This window comes from Lissotriton vulgaris, chromosome 6, assembly GCF_964263255.1.
Source record: "Lissotriton vulgaris chromosome 6, aLisVul1.2, whole genome shotgun sequence".
Lineage (NCBI taxonomy): Eukaryota > Metazoa > Chordata > Amphibia > Caudata > Salamandridae > Lissotriton > Lissotriton vulgaris.
In genome coordinates, this window is record NC_141694.1 from 94,440,466 (window position 1) to 94,454,712 (window position 14,247).

General features: G+C 46.0%; 1 protein-coding gene across 2 annotated transcripts in view; it reads left to right on the forward strand.

Moving 5' to 3' along the window:
- Positions 1–14,247, forward strand: part of LOC147706850 (exportin-5-like) — a 2,308,032-nt gene that overhangs the window by 561,034 nt on the left and 1,732,751 nt on the right. For both annotated transcript variants that reach the window (XM_086926017.1, XM_086926018.1), the window contains exon 13: positions 6,839–6,967. In XM_086926017.1, the coding sequence (XP_086782143.1) occupies positions 6,839–6,967 (129 nt within the window). The remainder of the gene's footprint in view (positions 1–6,838; positions 6,968–14,247) is intronic.

Sequence of the window (14,247 nt, forward strand, 5' to 3'; positions counted from 1 at the left end):
GTTTGCTCGCAGTTCCAACTACGCAAGCTTCAGGTGGAGGCGGATACCCTGTTAAGAAAAAGGGCGATAGAAGACGTCCCTCTGTCTCAAAGGGGAAAGGGTCTTTACTCACGGTTCTTTCTGGTACGCAAGAAGGACAAGAAAGAGTTCAGACCCATTCTGGATTTGCGACAAGCAAACAAATGGATTCGCAGGGAAAAGTTTCACATGCTGTCTTTGCACCAGATTTATCCTCAGCTGCAAAGGGGAGACTGGCTTTGCGCAATAGATCTGCAAGATGCGTACTTCCATGTGCCCATTGCACGGAAACACCGGAAGTTTCTGTGATTTCTAGTCGGCACCAATCACTATCAGTACACCGTACTACCATTTGGACTGAAGTCTGCACCCAGGACGTTTTCAAAATGCATGGCAGTGGTGGCAGCGCACCTGAGGAAGAACAAGGTGTTTGTCTACCCGTACCTGGACGACTGGTTGATCAAAGCCTCCACCTTCCAGGAAGCGCAACTGCACTTCAACAGGACGGCCGTTCTGTTGAACCAGCTGGGGTTGCTCATAAACATGTCCAAGTCTGCTCCGACGCCTGTCCAGTGCCTACAGTACTTGGGAGCCTCCATCGATACTCTTTCAGCAAGCGTGTCTCCTTCGGAGGAGAGACGCTTATCTATCCATCGGAAGGCTCAGGCTCTCATAGCTGTTCCATCTACGACAGTGAGTACGGTGTATTCTCTTCTGGGGTCGATGGCCTCTTGCATCTTCCTCACACCACACACACGCCTACACATGAGGCCGTTGCAGGAATGTCTGGAGGATCAGTGGGACCATAAGCGGGGGAGCTGGGACGACGGGATCAAGCTGTCCCTCCACGCTCAACAGTCCCTGAGATGGTGGTGCTCCGCAGAGAATCTCCTCAAGGGGGTTCCATTCCACAAGGACATTCCCATTCAGACTGTCGTCACAAATGCTTCTCTCCACGGCTGGGGAGCACATTCAGACCATCTACAGATCCAGGGAACGTGGTCCCAGGCGGAATCCACGTATCACATCAATTTCCTGGAACTCAGAGCTGTGCACTTGGCACTGAAGGCCTTTCATCCGTCCTTCCAGACCAACTCCTTGCTTGTGCAGACGGACAATACGACCACAATGTATTACCTCAACAAGCAGGGGGGCTCGAGATCGCGCCCCTTGTCACAGGAAGCGCAGGCGATCTGGCACTGGCTACTAGCCAGAGGACTGACGATAACGGCTACCCATCTGCCAGATGTGCAGAATGTTCAGGCGGATGCACTCAGCAGGCTGGTGCAAGAAAACCACGAATGGGTTCTAAACGACGAAGTGCTAGTAGACATCTTCGACAGGTGGGGCACTCCGGACGTAGATCTGTTCGCCACCGCCGAAAACAGAAAAATGCTGAGATTTCGCCTCCAGGTATTACCAACCGGGGACCCTGGGGAACCCGCTGGTCGAACAGCTTTCTGTACGCTTTTCCACCCATTCCCCTGATTCCGGCGGTGCTCATCAAGCTGTCTCAATCCAGAGCACGGATGATCCTCATTGCTCCGGAGTGGCCCGACAGTGGTGGTTCACAGACCTGCTTCACCGGTCTCTCCAACCCCACATGCGGCTGTCGTTTCGGCCGGACCTTCTCACGAAGTTCGGGAGGGGGGGGCAGATGGTGCACCCCAACCTCTCATCGTTGAGTTTGGTGGCATGGCTCCTGAGATAGTGCAATATGGACACTTGAATCTCCCTGAAGATTGCATGACTATACTTAAGGAAGCTAAGAGACCCTCCACTAGGACTTCCAATGCCTACAAGTGGAAGAGGTTCTGCATCTGGTGCACTTCCAAGCATTATGATCCAACAACCTGCAAGGAATATGTCAGCCTTCCATACCTCTTGCATTTGTCTCAGTCTGGCTTTAATTTTCATTCTATTAAGGTTCACCTCGCAGCATTGACTGCGTATAGGAAATGCCCTTCACAGACATCCTTCTTCCAGATCCCTGTGATTAAAGATTTGTTGGAAGGTTTGAAGAAAGTGTTTCCTCCTGTCCGGCGTCCTTCGCCATCATGGGAGCTAAATGTGGTGCTGTCCAGGTTGATGAAGGAGCCTTTTGAACCCATCCATAAGGCTGCTCTGCAGCACTTATCATGGAAGGCGGCCTTCCTTGTGGCCATTACATTGGCCCGCAGGGTGAGTGAAATTCAGGCGTTGTGTTGCCGAGAACCTTATACTGTATTTCATACTGCTAAGGTTGTGATGCGTACTCCCCCTAAGTTTCTTCCGAAGGTGATTTCTGATTTCCATCAACCAGACCATAACTTTACCTATGTTTTTCCAGAATCCTTCCACTCCAGCGGAAAGGTCTCTCCATTCCCTGAATGTCAGAGGGGTGTTGAATTTCTACTTGGATGAGACCAAGGGCATTTGTAGGTCAGACCAATTGTTTATCAATTATGGGTCGGTCAGGACTGGTCTTGCCACCTCAAAAGAGTCCATCTCTAGGTGAATGTGTCCTGTATCCAGTTATGTTACCAGAAGGCTAACAAGACCTTAGGGGGTAAGGCTCATTCTACCAGAGGCAAAGCAGCTACAACAGCTTTGCTTCGTAATGTTCCCATTGCAGAGATCTGCAGGGCTGCCACTTGGAAGTCGTTCCATACCTTTGCTAAGCACTACTGTCTGGACTCTGATGCCAGAGCAGATGCTGAAATCTGTTTGCACAGTAGTGGTGTTGTCCTTTTCCTTCACCGCCGGATTGGTTGTTGGGATGGGCTTGCCATTCTATTCACTAGTTTATGACTATACACAGAGATCCCCTACTACAGAAGAAGTAGTTTCTTACTGTAACTCCAGTTCTGTAGTAGGGGTATCTCTGTTATAGTCATAAGCGCCCGCCCTCCTCCCCAGTGGAGAAAATAGTACTGTAATGTATGCTACAGGCCTTGCTTTATACACCTTCAAAAAGAACTGAAAGTAAAAGGACTTTGGCTGTGCATCCTGGGATACCGAGGGTCTCTGGAGAGTTCCTTAAAGGCACAGCATCCCTTTTCAAGACACATAATGGCAGCTTGTCTGTCCAACCCTTCCTCTCTATCATTTCAAGGATTTTGGTGAAGGGGAGTTTTCCCTGTGAGGAAAACTTGGTAAAAAAAAGTGTTAAACCTGACATGGTGGGCTATCCTTTTCACTGTTTAGATGAAGTGGTGGCCTTTGTAGCCTTGTATATGTTAGGCTGCATTATTTGTCTTAATTCTCTCTTAAGTATCTATGCAGGACTGCAAAAAGACAGCTTAAGAGATTATTTTTGATTGCTCTGGGGTCCACGCACATGGGCGGAACTATTCACTACTTTATGACTATAACAGAGATACCCCTACTACAGAACTGGAGTTACAGGTAAGAAACTACTCCTTATCTGGTAGCCAATGTAGGGTCGGTCAAGTCCCCAGCGGTACTCTGGGAGGCATTGAAACCCACGCTGCAAAGGGTGGATATCTCATGGTGTGTGGCAGCGCGGAGGGTACGGCAGAGGGACCTGGTGCGACGGGAGGCGGAGGTGGAGGCGTTGGAACGTAGGGGTCGGCAGGCGGACGGCGGCACGGCCAGACGACAGTTAGTATTGGCTCAACAACAATATGCAGCCCTGCTGAAGGACGAGGCCTGTCAGGCTTGGCTGGCAACGCGTAGTAGGGTATATCAGTGGGGGGACAAGTTCAGCAAGAGGCTGCATCGCTTATGTCAGGGCGCCTTACATGCCCAGCCTCTGCCGCGAGTCCTGGACCCCGCGGGTCGCCGCTTCTTGAGCCCCCAGCTATCGCGAAGAGTTTTGCAGCATATTATGAAGACCTCTATGCGCCAAAAGAATGTCTGACAGCCGCAGTTATTGCGAAATTTATAGATGACCTCCCCCCTAAGACTATCTCGGATGAGGTGAGGGACGCCTAGATAGGCCACTGTCGGACGACGAGTTGGGTACAGCCCTGGGGGAATTGAACCCCAGGAAGGCTCCAGGACCGAACGGTTTCCCCAGTGAGTTTTTCAAGAAATTCTTTGTACAGCTGGCCTCCCACTTTCGACCAGTGGTGGTAGAGGCGCGGGAGCACGGTTCGCTCCCTCCCGACTGGAGACACGTGGAGGTGGTAGTGTTCCTCAAACCGGGTAGACCTCCGGAGCAGCTTGTATCATATCGCCCCATCTCCCTTCTCAATGTGGAGGCGAAGGTTTTGGCCAAGGCACTGGCCAACCCCGTCCAGCCACATATCACCGCACTGGTACACCCGAACCAGGCTGGGTTCATGCCCCAGAGGGCGACCCGTCATAATATCAGACGAGCACCCGTTGCGGTGTGGGCCAGTGGGTGGCTTGGGGAGCCGGCAGCGCTATTATTGGCCGACATGGATAGGGCCTTTGATTCCTTGAGCTGGGTATACCGGTTTGCTCTTCTGCGGAATCGTAATCTCGGCCAACGATTTTTGGCATATTTGCAGCTGCTTTATACTGCTTTAACAGCGTTGGTGCGGGTAGGAGGGGCGATCTCTCGCTCTTTCCCCATCCGGCGGGGCACATGACAGGGCTGCCCTCTCTCCCCCTATCTTTTTGCGCTCGCCATGGAGCTGCTGGCGGCCTGGGTGCACATTGATGCCCAACTTCGGGGGTTTGAATGGGCGCCAGGTCTCACCGACGAAATAGCGCTGTACGCGGATGATGTCCTGTTCTTTCTCACCTCCCTGGATAGGTCGGGCCGTGGCTGCTGCGCATAATGCAGATTTTCGGGGAGACCTCTGGACTGTATATGAATCCACGCAAATCCACGCTGTGGGTCCTGGGGGATCGACCGAGCGTAGGAGCATGGGCCTCATCCCTCCAATTGGCAACAGGGGAGCTGAAATATCTGGTGGTCTTTTTATCCGATGTGCCGGCGGTGTCCTGGGAACACAATCTGATCCCGGTGTGGGAGCGAACCCAGGAAAACCTTAAGGTTTGGTCCTGCATGCCCTTAACCACACACGGTAGGTGGGCCATCTTCAAGATGGTGGCTCTTCCCCATCTCCTCTATCAATTGCAGAATCATCCATATCAGGTTTCACCCCAATGGTTCCGGCAGGTAAACTCAGTGTTGGGAGGGTTGTTGTAGGAAGGGGGTATGGTGAGGGTGGTCCTACGCACCTGTTTCCTATCTACTTATTCCGGGGACCTCACTTCTTCGGACGTCCTCTCCTACTAACAAGCCGCACACTTGCTGGTCTTCAACGAGTGGTGGTACGGGGACAGGGCGGACCCAGCTTATGCGGTTGAGCGGCAGCTTATGGGCAGCAATTCTCTACACACGCTATTGCACTCTGCGCCGCTTCGGAGCTCCTGCCCCCGGTTACGCAGGTGGTATTCCACATATGGAGGTAGGCTCAGGGCAGGATGGGGTGGTGGAATATCTTGACCAGGGAGACCCCTCTCTGGGGTAATGGGCGGTTGCCTCAATTGGCAGCACTGCAGGGCTTCCGGGGATGGGATTCCATAGGCATCTCGGTTCTGGGAGACGCTATGAAGGATCTGACACACAAATCATTCCAGGATTTGTAGGACGAATAAGAGATGCCACGATCCCAATTCTACAGGTACCTACAATTTAGACACGCCCTAGCCCCTAGTTTGGAGGGTCTGGAGGGTCCGAAGATCTTTATGGGGGAGCTGCCGGACCGCAAGATCTCCTGCATATACCAAACACTGGTTATTCACTGTTCCACTAATCTGCAGAATCTTAAGACTACTTGGGAGGCAGATGTGGGTGAACTGGAGGAAGAGGACTGGGCTGAGGCTCTAGCGGGCCCGCTGGGGGCGGCAATAGCTACGCGCCTGTGATTGGTACAATTTAAATACCTGCACAGGGTGTACGTCACTAGAGTACGGTTGTGGAGGGCAGGAATGATCGGATCCCCCGAGTGTCTTTGCTGTCAGCGGGAGGAGTGCACGCTTTTGCACACTGCCTGGAGTTGCCTTTCACTGCATAGCTTCTGGAGGGGGGTGTACTCCAGCTTGTCAGAGGTATTGGGTTGGGAGCTCCCCTGCACACCACGCTTGCCCTGCTATACGTCATGGAGGGAGTGGGGGGCAATCATTATAAGCGACACCTCTTGTTCTTAGGTCTCACATTGGCAAAAAGAGATATTGCCAGGGCCTGGAAGGCGCCCTGGGCTCCGTCCCTGGCTGCATGGAGAAACGAGATGGATTTTTGTATGGGGCTCGAAGAGCCAGTTTTCATTGCCAGGGGGTACCCACGCAAACACTATAGGATTTGGAAGAGGTGGGCAGATTACCGGGAACTGGAACTGGATCCGCCTCAGGAGGGAGATGTACGTTTGCCGTACTGACGCATATGCTTGCTCTATGTTGATTGGGTGGTCGACGGGTATGCAGTTACACTCTTGATGTATCCTTTTTTCCTTTGGGGCATGGGTGCAATCGGGGGGAGGGAGGGAGTTGGGGGAGGACTCGTTAAAATGCGGTTTGTCCATCTTTATAAAAGTCGAAGTCATTATTACTGTGTACTTGATGTGTGCAGAAGCCTCTGGAATGCAGAGCTATGCAGCTTATGTGAAACGTGACAAATAAAATTTGTTTAAAAATAAAAAAAGAAAGGGGTAATGTATCATAGCAAATTGTGAAAATAGTAGTAAAAACCACATATCACAATGGCTCCTGAAATCTTTCATTCACAGATTAGTTACTGCCAAAACAGTTTGTTAAAATGTTGTTCTTTGTATCTATGTTTAAGTTAAATGTTCTCTTTTGTTCTTTAACTTCCTTCATTTAATAGCCATTTTATTTTCTTCAGCCTACCGCGCGGAACTGAAGGAGTCATTGGAAGCTGTATGCAAAATAGACCAAAGAAAGTGTTTTCAAATAGCCAGTGAATTTCTGAAATACCACCTTCTGCCTTCAGTTAATTCTGAGTTCATAGTTGGTAAGTTGCATGTCCGATTTAACATCGAAAAGGAAGCTAATACCCATTCTGCTTGTGGGTGTTCATTCACATCTTGGAGATGATGAAAATTGCTCATAGACAATTGAATTAAATTTGTGACTCAGTCGTTAGTTGAAATAAGTGCAAGCTATGCTCACACCTTAGTCCTTTTTCACTGGTACCGCTCGGAATATGCGTTTTATTTAGTCGCCTTAGTTTTGTGGCACGGTGGATAGGGCCTCCTGCAAGTACAAACAAATTACTGGCAGGACATTTCACCTCCGAAGTGTCCCTGAATCAGTACTTTTTTTCCATTTACATTCTTGACTAAATAAGTACATATACAGACAGCAAACCACAAAGACTACCCCAAATAGCGGCAAGAATCAAAAGAAATTAGATCAGGAGGGATAAGACAGACTTCCAGGCAGAAGAATTCGAACAAGAAACGTGCATGTAAAAGAACAAAAACTAACAAACCCGCAAACATAAACAAGACAAGTGCGGCAAGTGTCATACAAAGGAGTCCTCTCATATCACCAATACTAGCCAGGTTTGGGAAACTCAAACTCAGACTTAAAGACCCAGGATTTGTAATCTACTCAGGCCAGGAAACGTGACAGGTCTCCTAACACTCCTGGCCCCCCAGAAAGTAAAGCCCCAAGTGAAACAACCACCCTCAGACGTGATATACATTACATGAAAAGATACTTTGGGCAAGAGTATCCGCTATGGTGCTGAGCAGATGGAGGGTTCAGGCACTTAGCAAAATTCTCGAAAACAACAAGGGTGCAAAAATACACGCTGCAGGACCCCTGTGGGGTAGAGTAGAAATAAACAACAAAGAAGCAGAACAAAAAACAATACGCATTGGCAGAACAAACCGAAAGTGGGAAACAGGAAAACATAGAGTTCAACAAAAACCCAATAACTAGGACTCAATTAAATAGGGCAAAAACATGCATTCCAAGCCAAGAACAACCACAAATCTAGAAACCCCTCTGGTTTAAAATATGACGCAATGTCACAGTTGGACGACAGAGAAAATTCTTGGCTAAGCTCTTTTTCCCTTTCAGGTAACGGGGAACTCCTTGAGGCAATGGATGAAAAAACTATCAATCAGGAATGCGCAACCAAAAGACTAGGAAAACACAATGCCAGCATTATCACAATATCAACTGAGGACACAGCATCAATAAAAAATGACAAGGAATCACTTGACAAGTGCACCATGTAGGAAGCTAGCTCTCTATGTACTATATCAAAGTAAATGTATAGTGTGTACAGAATCCAGTGGATCCCCAACGGTTTACAGAGGTAAATGTAGATAATGCCTTACTCTTTATTTGTGGTAGTGTGGACGAGTAGTAGGCTTTATCAGACGGAAGTGTTAAGCATTTATTGTATACACTCAGGCAAGAAATTATGTCACACACTCTAAAAGACTTAATTCAGACCAATTGTTTATATATAAAAAAAATCTTTGTTGGATTTTCATTTATAGAACCAAGCAGGACTTGGTAGAGGTAAATATGATTGTACTTTTCAAGACAAATTGTTAACAAGCATTTGCAATGCAATAGGTCTCGCATTAGGAAAGATTGAGCTATTGAGCTATTGGTATTGTAAATGACAATTTTGTTATTTATGTGTTGGTTTTGAAAATAGCGAAATTAATAGCTTTGTCATTTACAATGCCAATAGTGTTAACTTTGGCAAATGTGACACCTATAGCATTTATAATGCAATATGTGTTGTATGTACGTGACTTAGATGTATTGATATTACAAATAACAATGGCTTTTCATTTTTTTTATAATAAATATCTAAATAAAAGTTATTGTAATTTATAACGGCAATAGCTTAAACTTTTGTTAATAACTTTTGTGAAGATTATGTTCAGTGTATTTTATTGTGACGAAAACCCAAGAACAGAAGTGAAATAATAACATCTTTTTGTGACATTTGTAATAAAGCTTGAAACATTGAGAGAACATATTTGAACCAGTTGTTATTCAATGGTTGCACAGATTGATGCTGTTGTGGCGCTGAGTGATGTTGTGGTGGCGCTGAGTGATGCTGTGGTGGCGCTGAGTGATGCTGTCGCGTTCAGTGATGCTGTGGTAGTGCATAGTGATGTTGTGATGCTGTGGTGGTTCTGAGTGATGCTGTGGTGATGCGATAGACAGATAGAGTGAGGGCGATAGATAGAGTGAGGGTGTTAGATAGATAGAGGGAAGGCGATAGATAGAGGGAGGGCGATAGATAGAGTGAGGGCGATAGATATATAAAGTGACGGCGATAGATAGAGTGAGGGCGATAGATAGAGTGAGGGCGATAGATAGAGTGAGGGCGATAGATAGAGTGAGGGCGATAGATAGAGTGAGGGCGATAGATAGAGTGAGGGCGATAGATAGAGTGAGGGTGATAGAGTGAGGGCGATAGATAGAGTGAGGGCGATAGAGTGAGGGCGATAGATAGATAGGTAGATAGAGTGAGGGCGATAGATAGAGTGAGGGTGATAGATAGAGTGAGGGCGATAGAGAGATGGATAGAGTGAGGGCGATAGATAGATAGATAGATAGATAGATAGATAGATAGATAGATAGATAGATAGATAGAGTGAGTGATTGTAGCTTCAACATTTAATGTAGTCACTTCACTGCCATGTGTGGTAAATGTCTAAGTTTTAAAACGTGCAGAATATTTTGCTTTCATTAGAAAAAAGTATTAAGTGAAATGCTTCAAGTATTCTTTGCCACGGTTAGTTATTCTGGGGTAGTTTCCAGTTCTTTGGTGGACTGTGCCACTACAGACAGGGATTGTCCATATGGAAACCAGCCTTGGTCCTGCAGTAATAGAAAAATCTAGCAAAAACGTTAGCACATGGCCCCTCAGAAGCCAACAGCAGCAACTGCAGACAGAATGCAGGCATGCTGGGGACTTATCAGTGTGGTGCTGATTGACGTCGAGGGCACAGTGAGCTGTGGGCCCTCATCTGGTAGAAATGTTGGACTTGCTGCATCTCAATAAGAAAAACAACAAGACAATAAAGTGATGGCACACTAACACAGTGAATACGTAATAGGGAGTAAATACGCACCTACATTCAAGCAGACTAGTCAACGTGATATATTGCAAGAGAGAGAAAAAGATGGCTTGTAAGACAAATATAGTACAGACAAACGGTGTGTCCCTAATGGAGACGAAAACAGAAGTTGAATGCGATATGTAAAGATAATGTCTGAACAGAGTAATAAAATGCAGCCATATGGAATGCAAATGGAAGTTTCAAAGAGCACAACGAGGAGGGGAAAGCTGCAACTTAAAAACTGTGTGCCTCTATACTTTCATATTGCAATCATGACAGTCATCCCCAAAAAATGAACGTGTTATTTTGTAACATAACCAGTGCTCATGTAAAGCGCTCCAATACCTTCAGGTCGAGTTAGTGCTATATAAAACTCTAGAGTGCATGTTAAAAGCGGAACACATGAGTAAGAATGAGATAAATATCAATGTAAGGAATGTAATGGCCGATAATACACATAATCAAAGAACTAACAGTAAAATCACAACAGCCTTAGTGAAACGTCCGAGATAAAACGGCATCACATGCAAGCATAAGCTAGATGACCAGGTCCCCGGGCGGCGCGGCCTGTGAGAAATGGTGATGGCAAAGAGAACAGACTATTAGAGGTGGCTTATCAAAAGGAAGCTCAGCGTCAAAAGAAAGAAACAGTAATAATAGAAAACGACAGGGTTATCATGTATTTAAAAAAAATGACAAAATAATGTGGTGATACTGTCACAAACGGTGCCACATTACACCAAATCATTTGCATGTTCTTGCCAACCCTGACCCATATTTTGGTCCTCCCCTGTCGCATATTTAGATTGGCCGTGCCTATATAATAGTAGCCCCAATGCATAACTTGTGTAACCCTCGCCACCACCAAGTGCTCCTCAATATTGTCTCTCGCCACATGATCCGTCGTTCCCCCACCAACTTAGGAATCATTTCCGGTGTGCAGCACTCCTTAAATGAGTTAGTTAGTTTTCCTCTCCCAGAATACAACACAAAGCTTACGATCCAGGATCTCTTCCCGAAACCATATAAGACACTGGCAATTTCTCATTGATGTCACTCTCGCCACTCAAAAAAAAAAACCTCTGAGCCGCTCTCTTTCGACCCCTCTGGTCCTATTTCTCAATCTAGGCCCCCATCGCGCTGTCTCTCTCACCGCCCGGGCAGTAATCGGTTTTGAGAGTTGGGTTTCTGGGGTTAGAACCAGGGTCAACCCAGGGTCAAGGATGCACTCAAAGAACAACCTCAACGGCACTAGGGCGACTGTGTCCATAGGATTGTATTGACTTCTTTCCTCTGAAAAACGTGTTGAAGAGGTTTTGTATGGAAACCGAAGAAACTGTGTTTTGATCAAAACTGTTTTACTCACTTTTTATCCAGGAAATGTCCCAGCATGATATCTAGGCATATCACACGGAGTAAAAAAAGTAATTTGAAAAGTAACTTAAAAGATAATCACAAAGTAATTGCCTAGTAACTAAAAAGTAATTTTAACTGTTTCTGAGCATTTGACCTACTTGTATCTACATTCAACTGCATCCCATTGTATTATCAGAAAAGTACTATCTGAAAAAAACAGGTTAGTGTTAGATTCCTTACCTTAGAATGTCCCCAGGCATCAGACTGGATCCGGAAAGTTTTCGTCAGCAGTACCCCAGCGCGTCGGTAGGTGTCGTCTGCGGCTCCGCGTCCGTCGTCGGCGTCGTGATCGCCGGGATGACGTCGTCGGAGTACTTAGACCCCGCCCTCGCGCGCTGACGTCAGTTCTGTACATAGCTTTCCGCGCCAGGAACGCAGTGCCACGATGCCGACGATGGAGGCGGAGCCACAGACGACGCCTACCGACGCGCAGGGGTACTGCTGACGAAAACTTTCCGGATCCAGTCTGACGCCTGGGGATATTCTGAGGTAAGGAATCTAACACTAACTAATGTTTCTTACAGATATATTGTTATCGAAGGTAAGTAACTTGTGCATTAGTACTTACCTGAGCCATGTTTGGCTTTGTTCTAAAAATAAAATACAAAAAATATATATTTGTGATACCAACAATTGGTCTGAGTTCAGTCTTTGAGTGTGTGACATCATTTCTTGCCTGAGTGTGTACAATAAATGCTTAACACCACTCTCTGATACAGCCTTACTGCTTGCCTACCGTACCACAAATAGATAGTAAGGTATTATCTTCTTTTACCTCTCTGCAAGCCTTTGGGGATCCCCTGGACTCTGGACACTATACCTTACTTTACTATAGTATATACAGAGCAAGCTTCCTACACTAGCATTCCCCCTGCATAATCAATACCAAAAATAGAACATTTGCACTACTTTAATTTTTTTGAACAGTCATATCATGAAGGTTAAATGTACTGTATGCTTTTATATTTATATATCTCAAATGTTTACTTGTAATATTGTTACAGTTTTAATTATCGCCTTCACCGCGGCGGTTTTTCCGCCACGGTGCGGGCATTCTAAAGGGTGGGCTGGGCCGCGTCGGCCGTTGGACGTCGCGAGCGCTACCTCCCTGGTGCTGCGCACGTCCAACGTCCGACGGCAGCACGCAACGGGTTAACCAAGCAAAGTTTACTACATTTACATTCTAAGTGATTTTCCAGAGTCAACACGGCTATTTGTTATGCTACTAGCTCTCATTGGTTAAAGTCACAGTCACCCTGCACCATTAACCTTACCTATTTCTGGACATCTAGTCGCTTAGGATAGCACCAGTAGCACACAAAATCTTTGTTTAGATAAGGACCTTGTTTGTCTGGTATGTTTTTGAGTTTGTGCAATTCTTTTTCAAAGTGTCTTAGTTGATACTAATAAGCACTTATTAGTTCAACCCACTCGACAATGCTGAAGCTTATTTTCAGATTACATGTGTGTTTATAATAATTTATTTGGAAAATCCAATTGTACAACGAGATGCAATTTTGCGTAGCCGATCCTGAAGCTATATTGACAGATTTATTTTATCTTTTTCTATAAAAGGAAGCCAATTAAAATTTGAAAGGTCACTGGTCTAAAAACAAGTGATTGCTAGTATCTTCCACAAACTTTTTTTTACAGGAAAAAATTAAAGAAAACAAGGAAATTTTTACTTGATGTACTGTAGCTTGCAGAGTCTGTAAACTGCTACCACTGCATTTCACAATCAGTATCCTATCATTTCATGCCAGTGGTAGTGACTTCATTTCTTGTCTAAAGCTCTTGTAAATAGGATCCTGAAAGACTAAGCTCAACATTTTTTCTGATTTTCACAAGAAGATTGTTACAAACTACCTCCAAAATTATCCCCTCACTCAATGTATTTGATGCCCTAGTGTTTTCTTGTAATTTAATAGGAATTGTCTGTGTCTTCTGTCAAATAATGTTGTTTTCATTTGTGGAGCGCCACTCATGTGTTACCTACCTGAAATGTCCTTGGAAGGTCTAGCATTTTCAGGGTTTCGTGCTTAGGAGGTCAGTAGTGGGGCCCGCATGTTTCACTCATATTCAGACTCTGATGAAGGCTTCCCTTTAGTTCAAGAGAACAGTTGTTTTACTAAGGTTGTCCATGAGTGACTCTCTGTGGTCCCTTCAGCATGACGGTTGAAGTCTTTGACTTGTCTTTGCCATTTGCGGAGATAAAAATTAACATAATGACAGAAATCCTTTAGCCCAGCCCCTCCACTTAGAAACGTGTTGCCTTTTAATGACACCCTGCTTGGCCCTAGGATGTCTGCAGGGTTTAAGCCACCTTACACCCAGACTGTCCAATACTAAGTTGCTTGTTGTCATTGTCCGGCTCTTGATGACCCACAATTTCTATCTTTTCATCTGTAATCTAAACATCTTGTTATTTGGTCACCTTCATTCTCTCCTCTTCATCAGATATAGACTGCCAGTAAATTAAGGCAGCGAGAAAGAAATTGTTCAGGTTGGGGAACCTGGCTGTTTGTTCATGCAGTGCCACATGCCTACTGCCACTCTCATCCCATGCTCTTTGGAAGATGAAGAAGTTGCTGGTTCTCCTTCTACCAGATCCTGTGATATGACACATTGCTAAAGTAGTTAGTGATGGATTTGGGGCTCCCAAACAACTTTTTGGAAATTAGTCTTGATAGTGTGGCTTGGATGGCCAGATCCATGGGTTCTACATGACCTGTTTATTTGCGCGTCACTGATCTCGCTGGATACTTCCATTTAC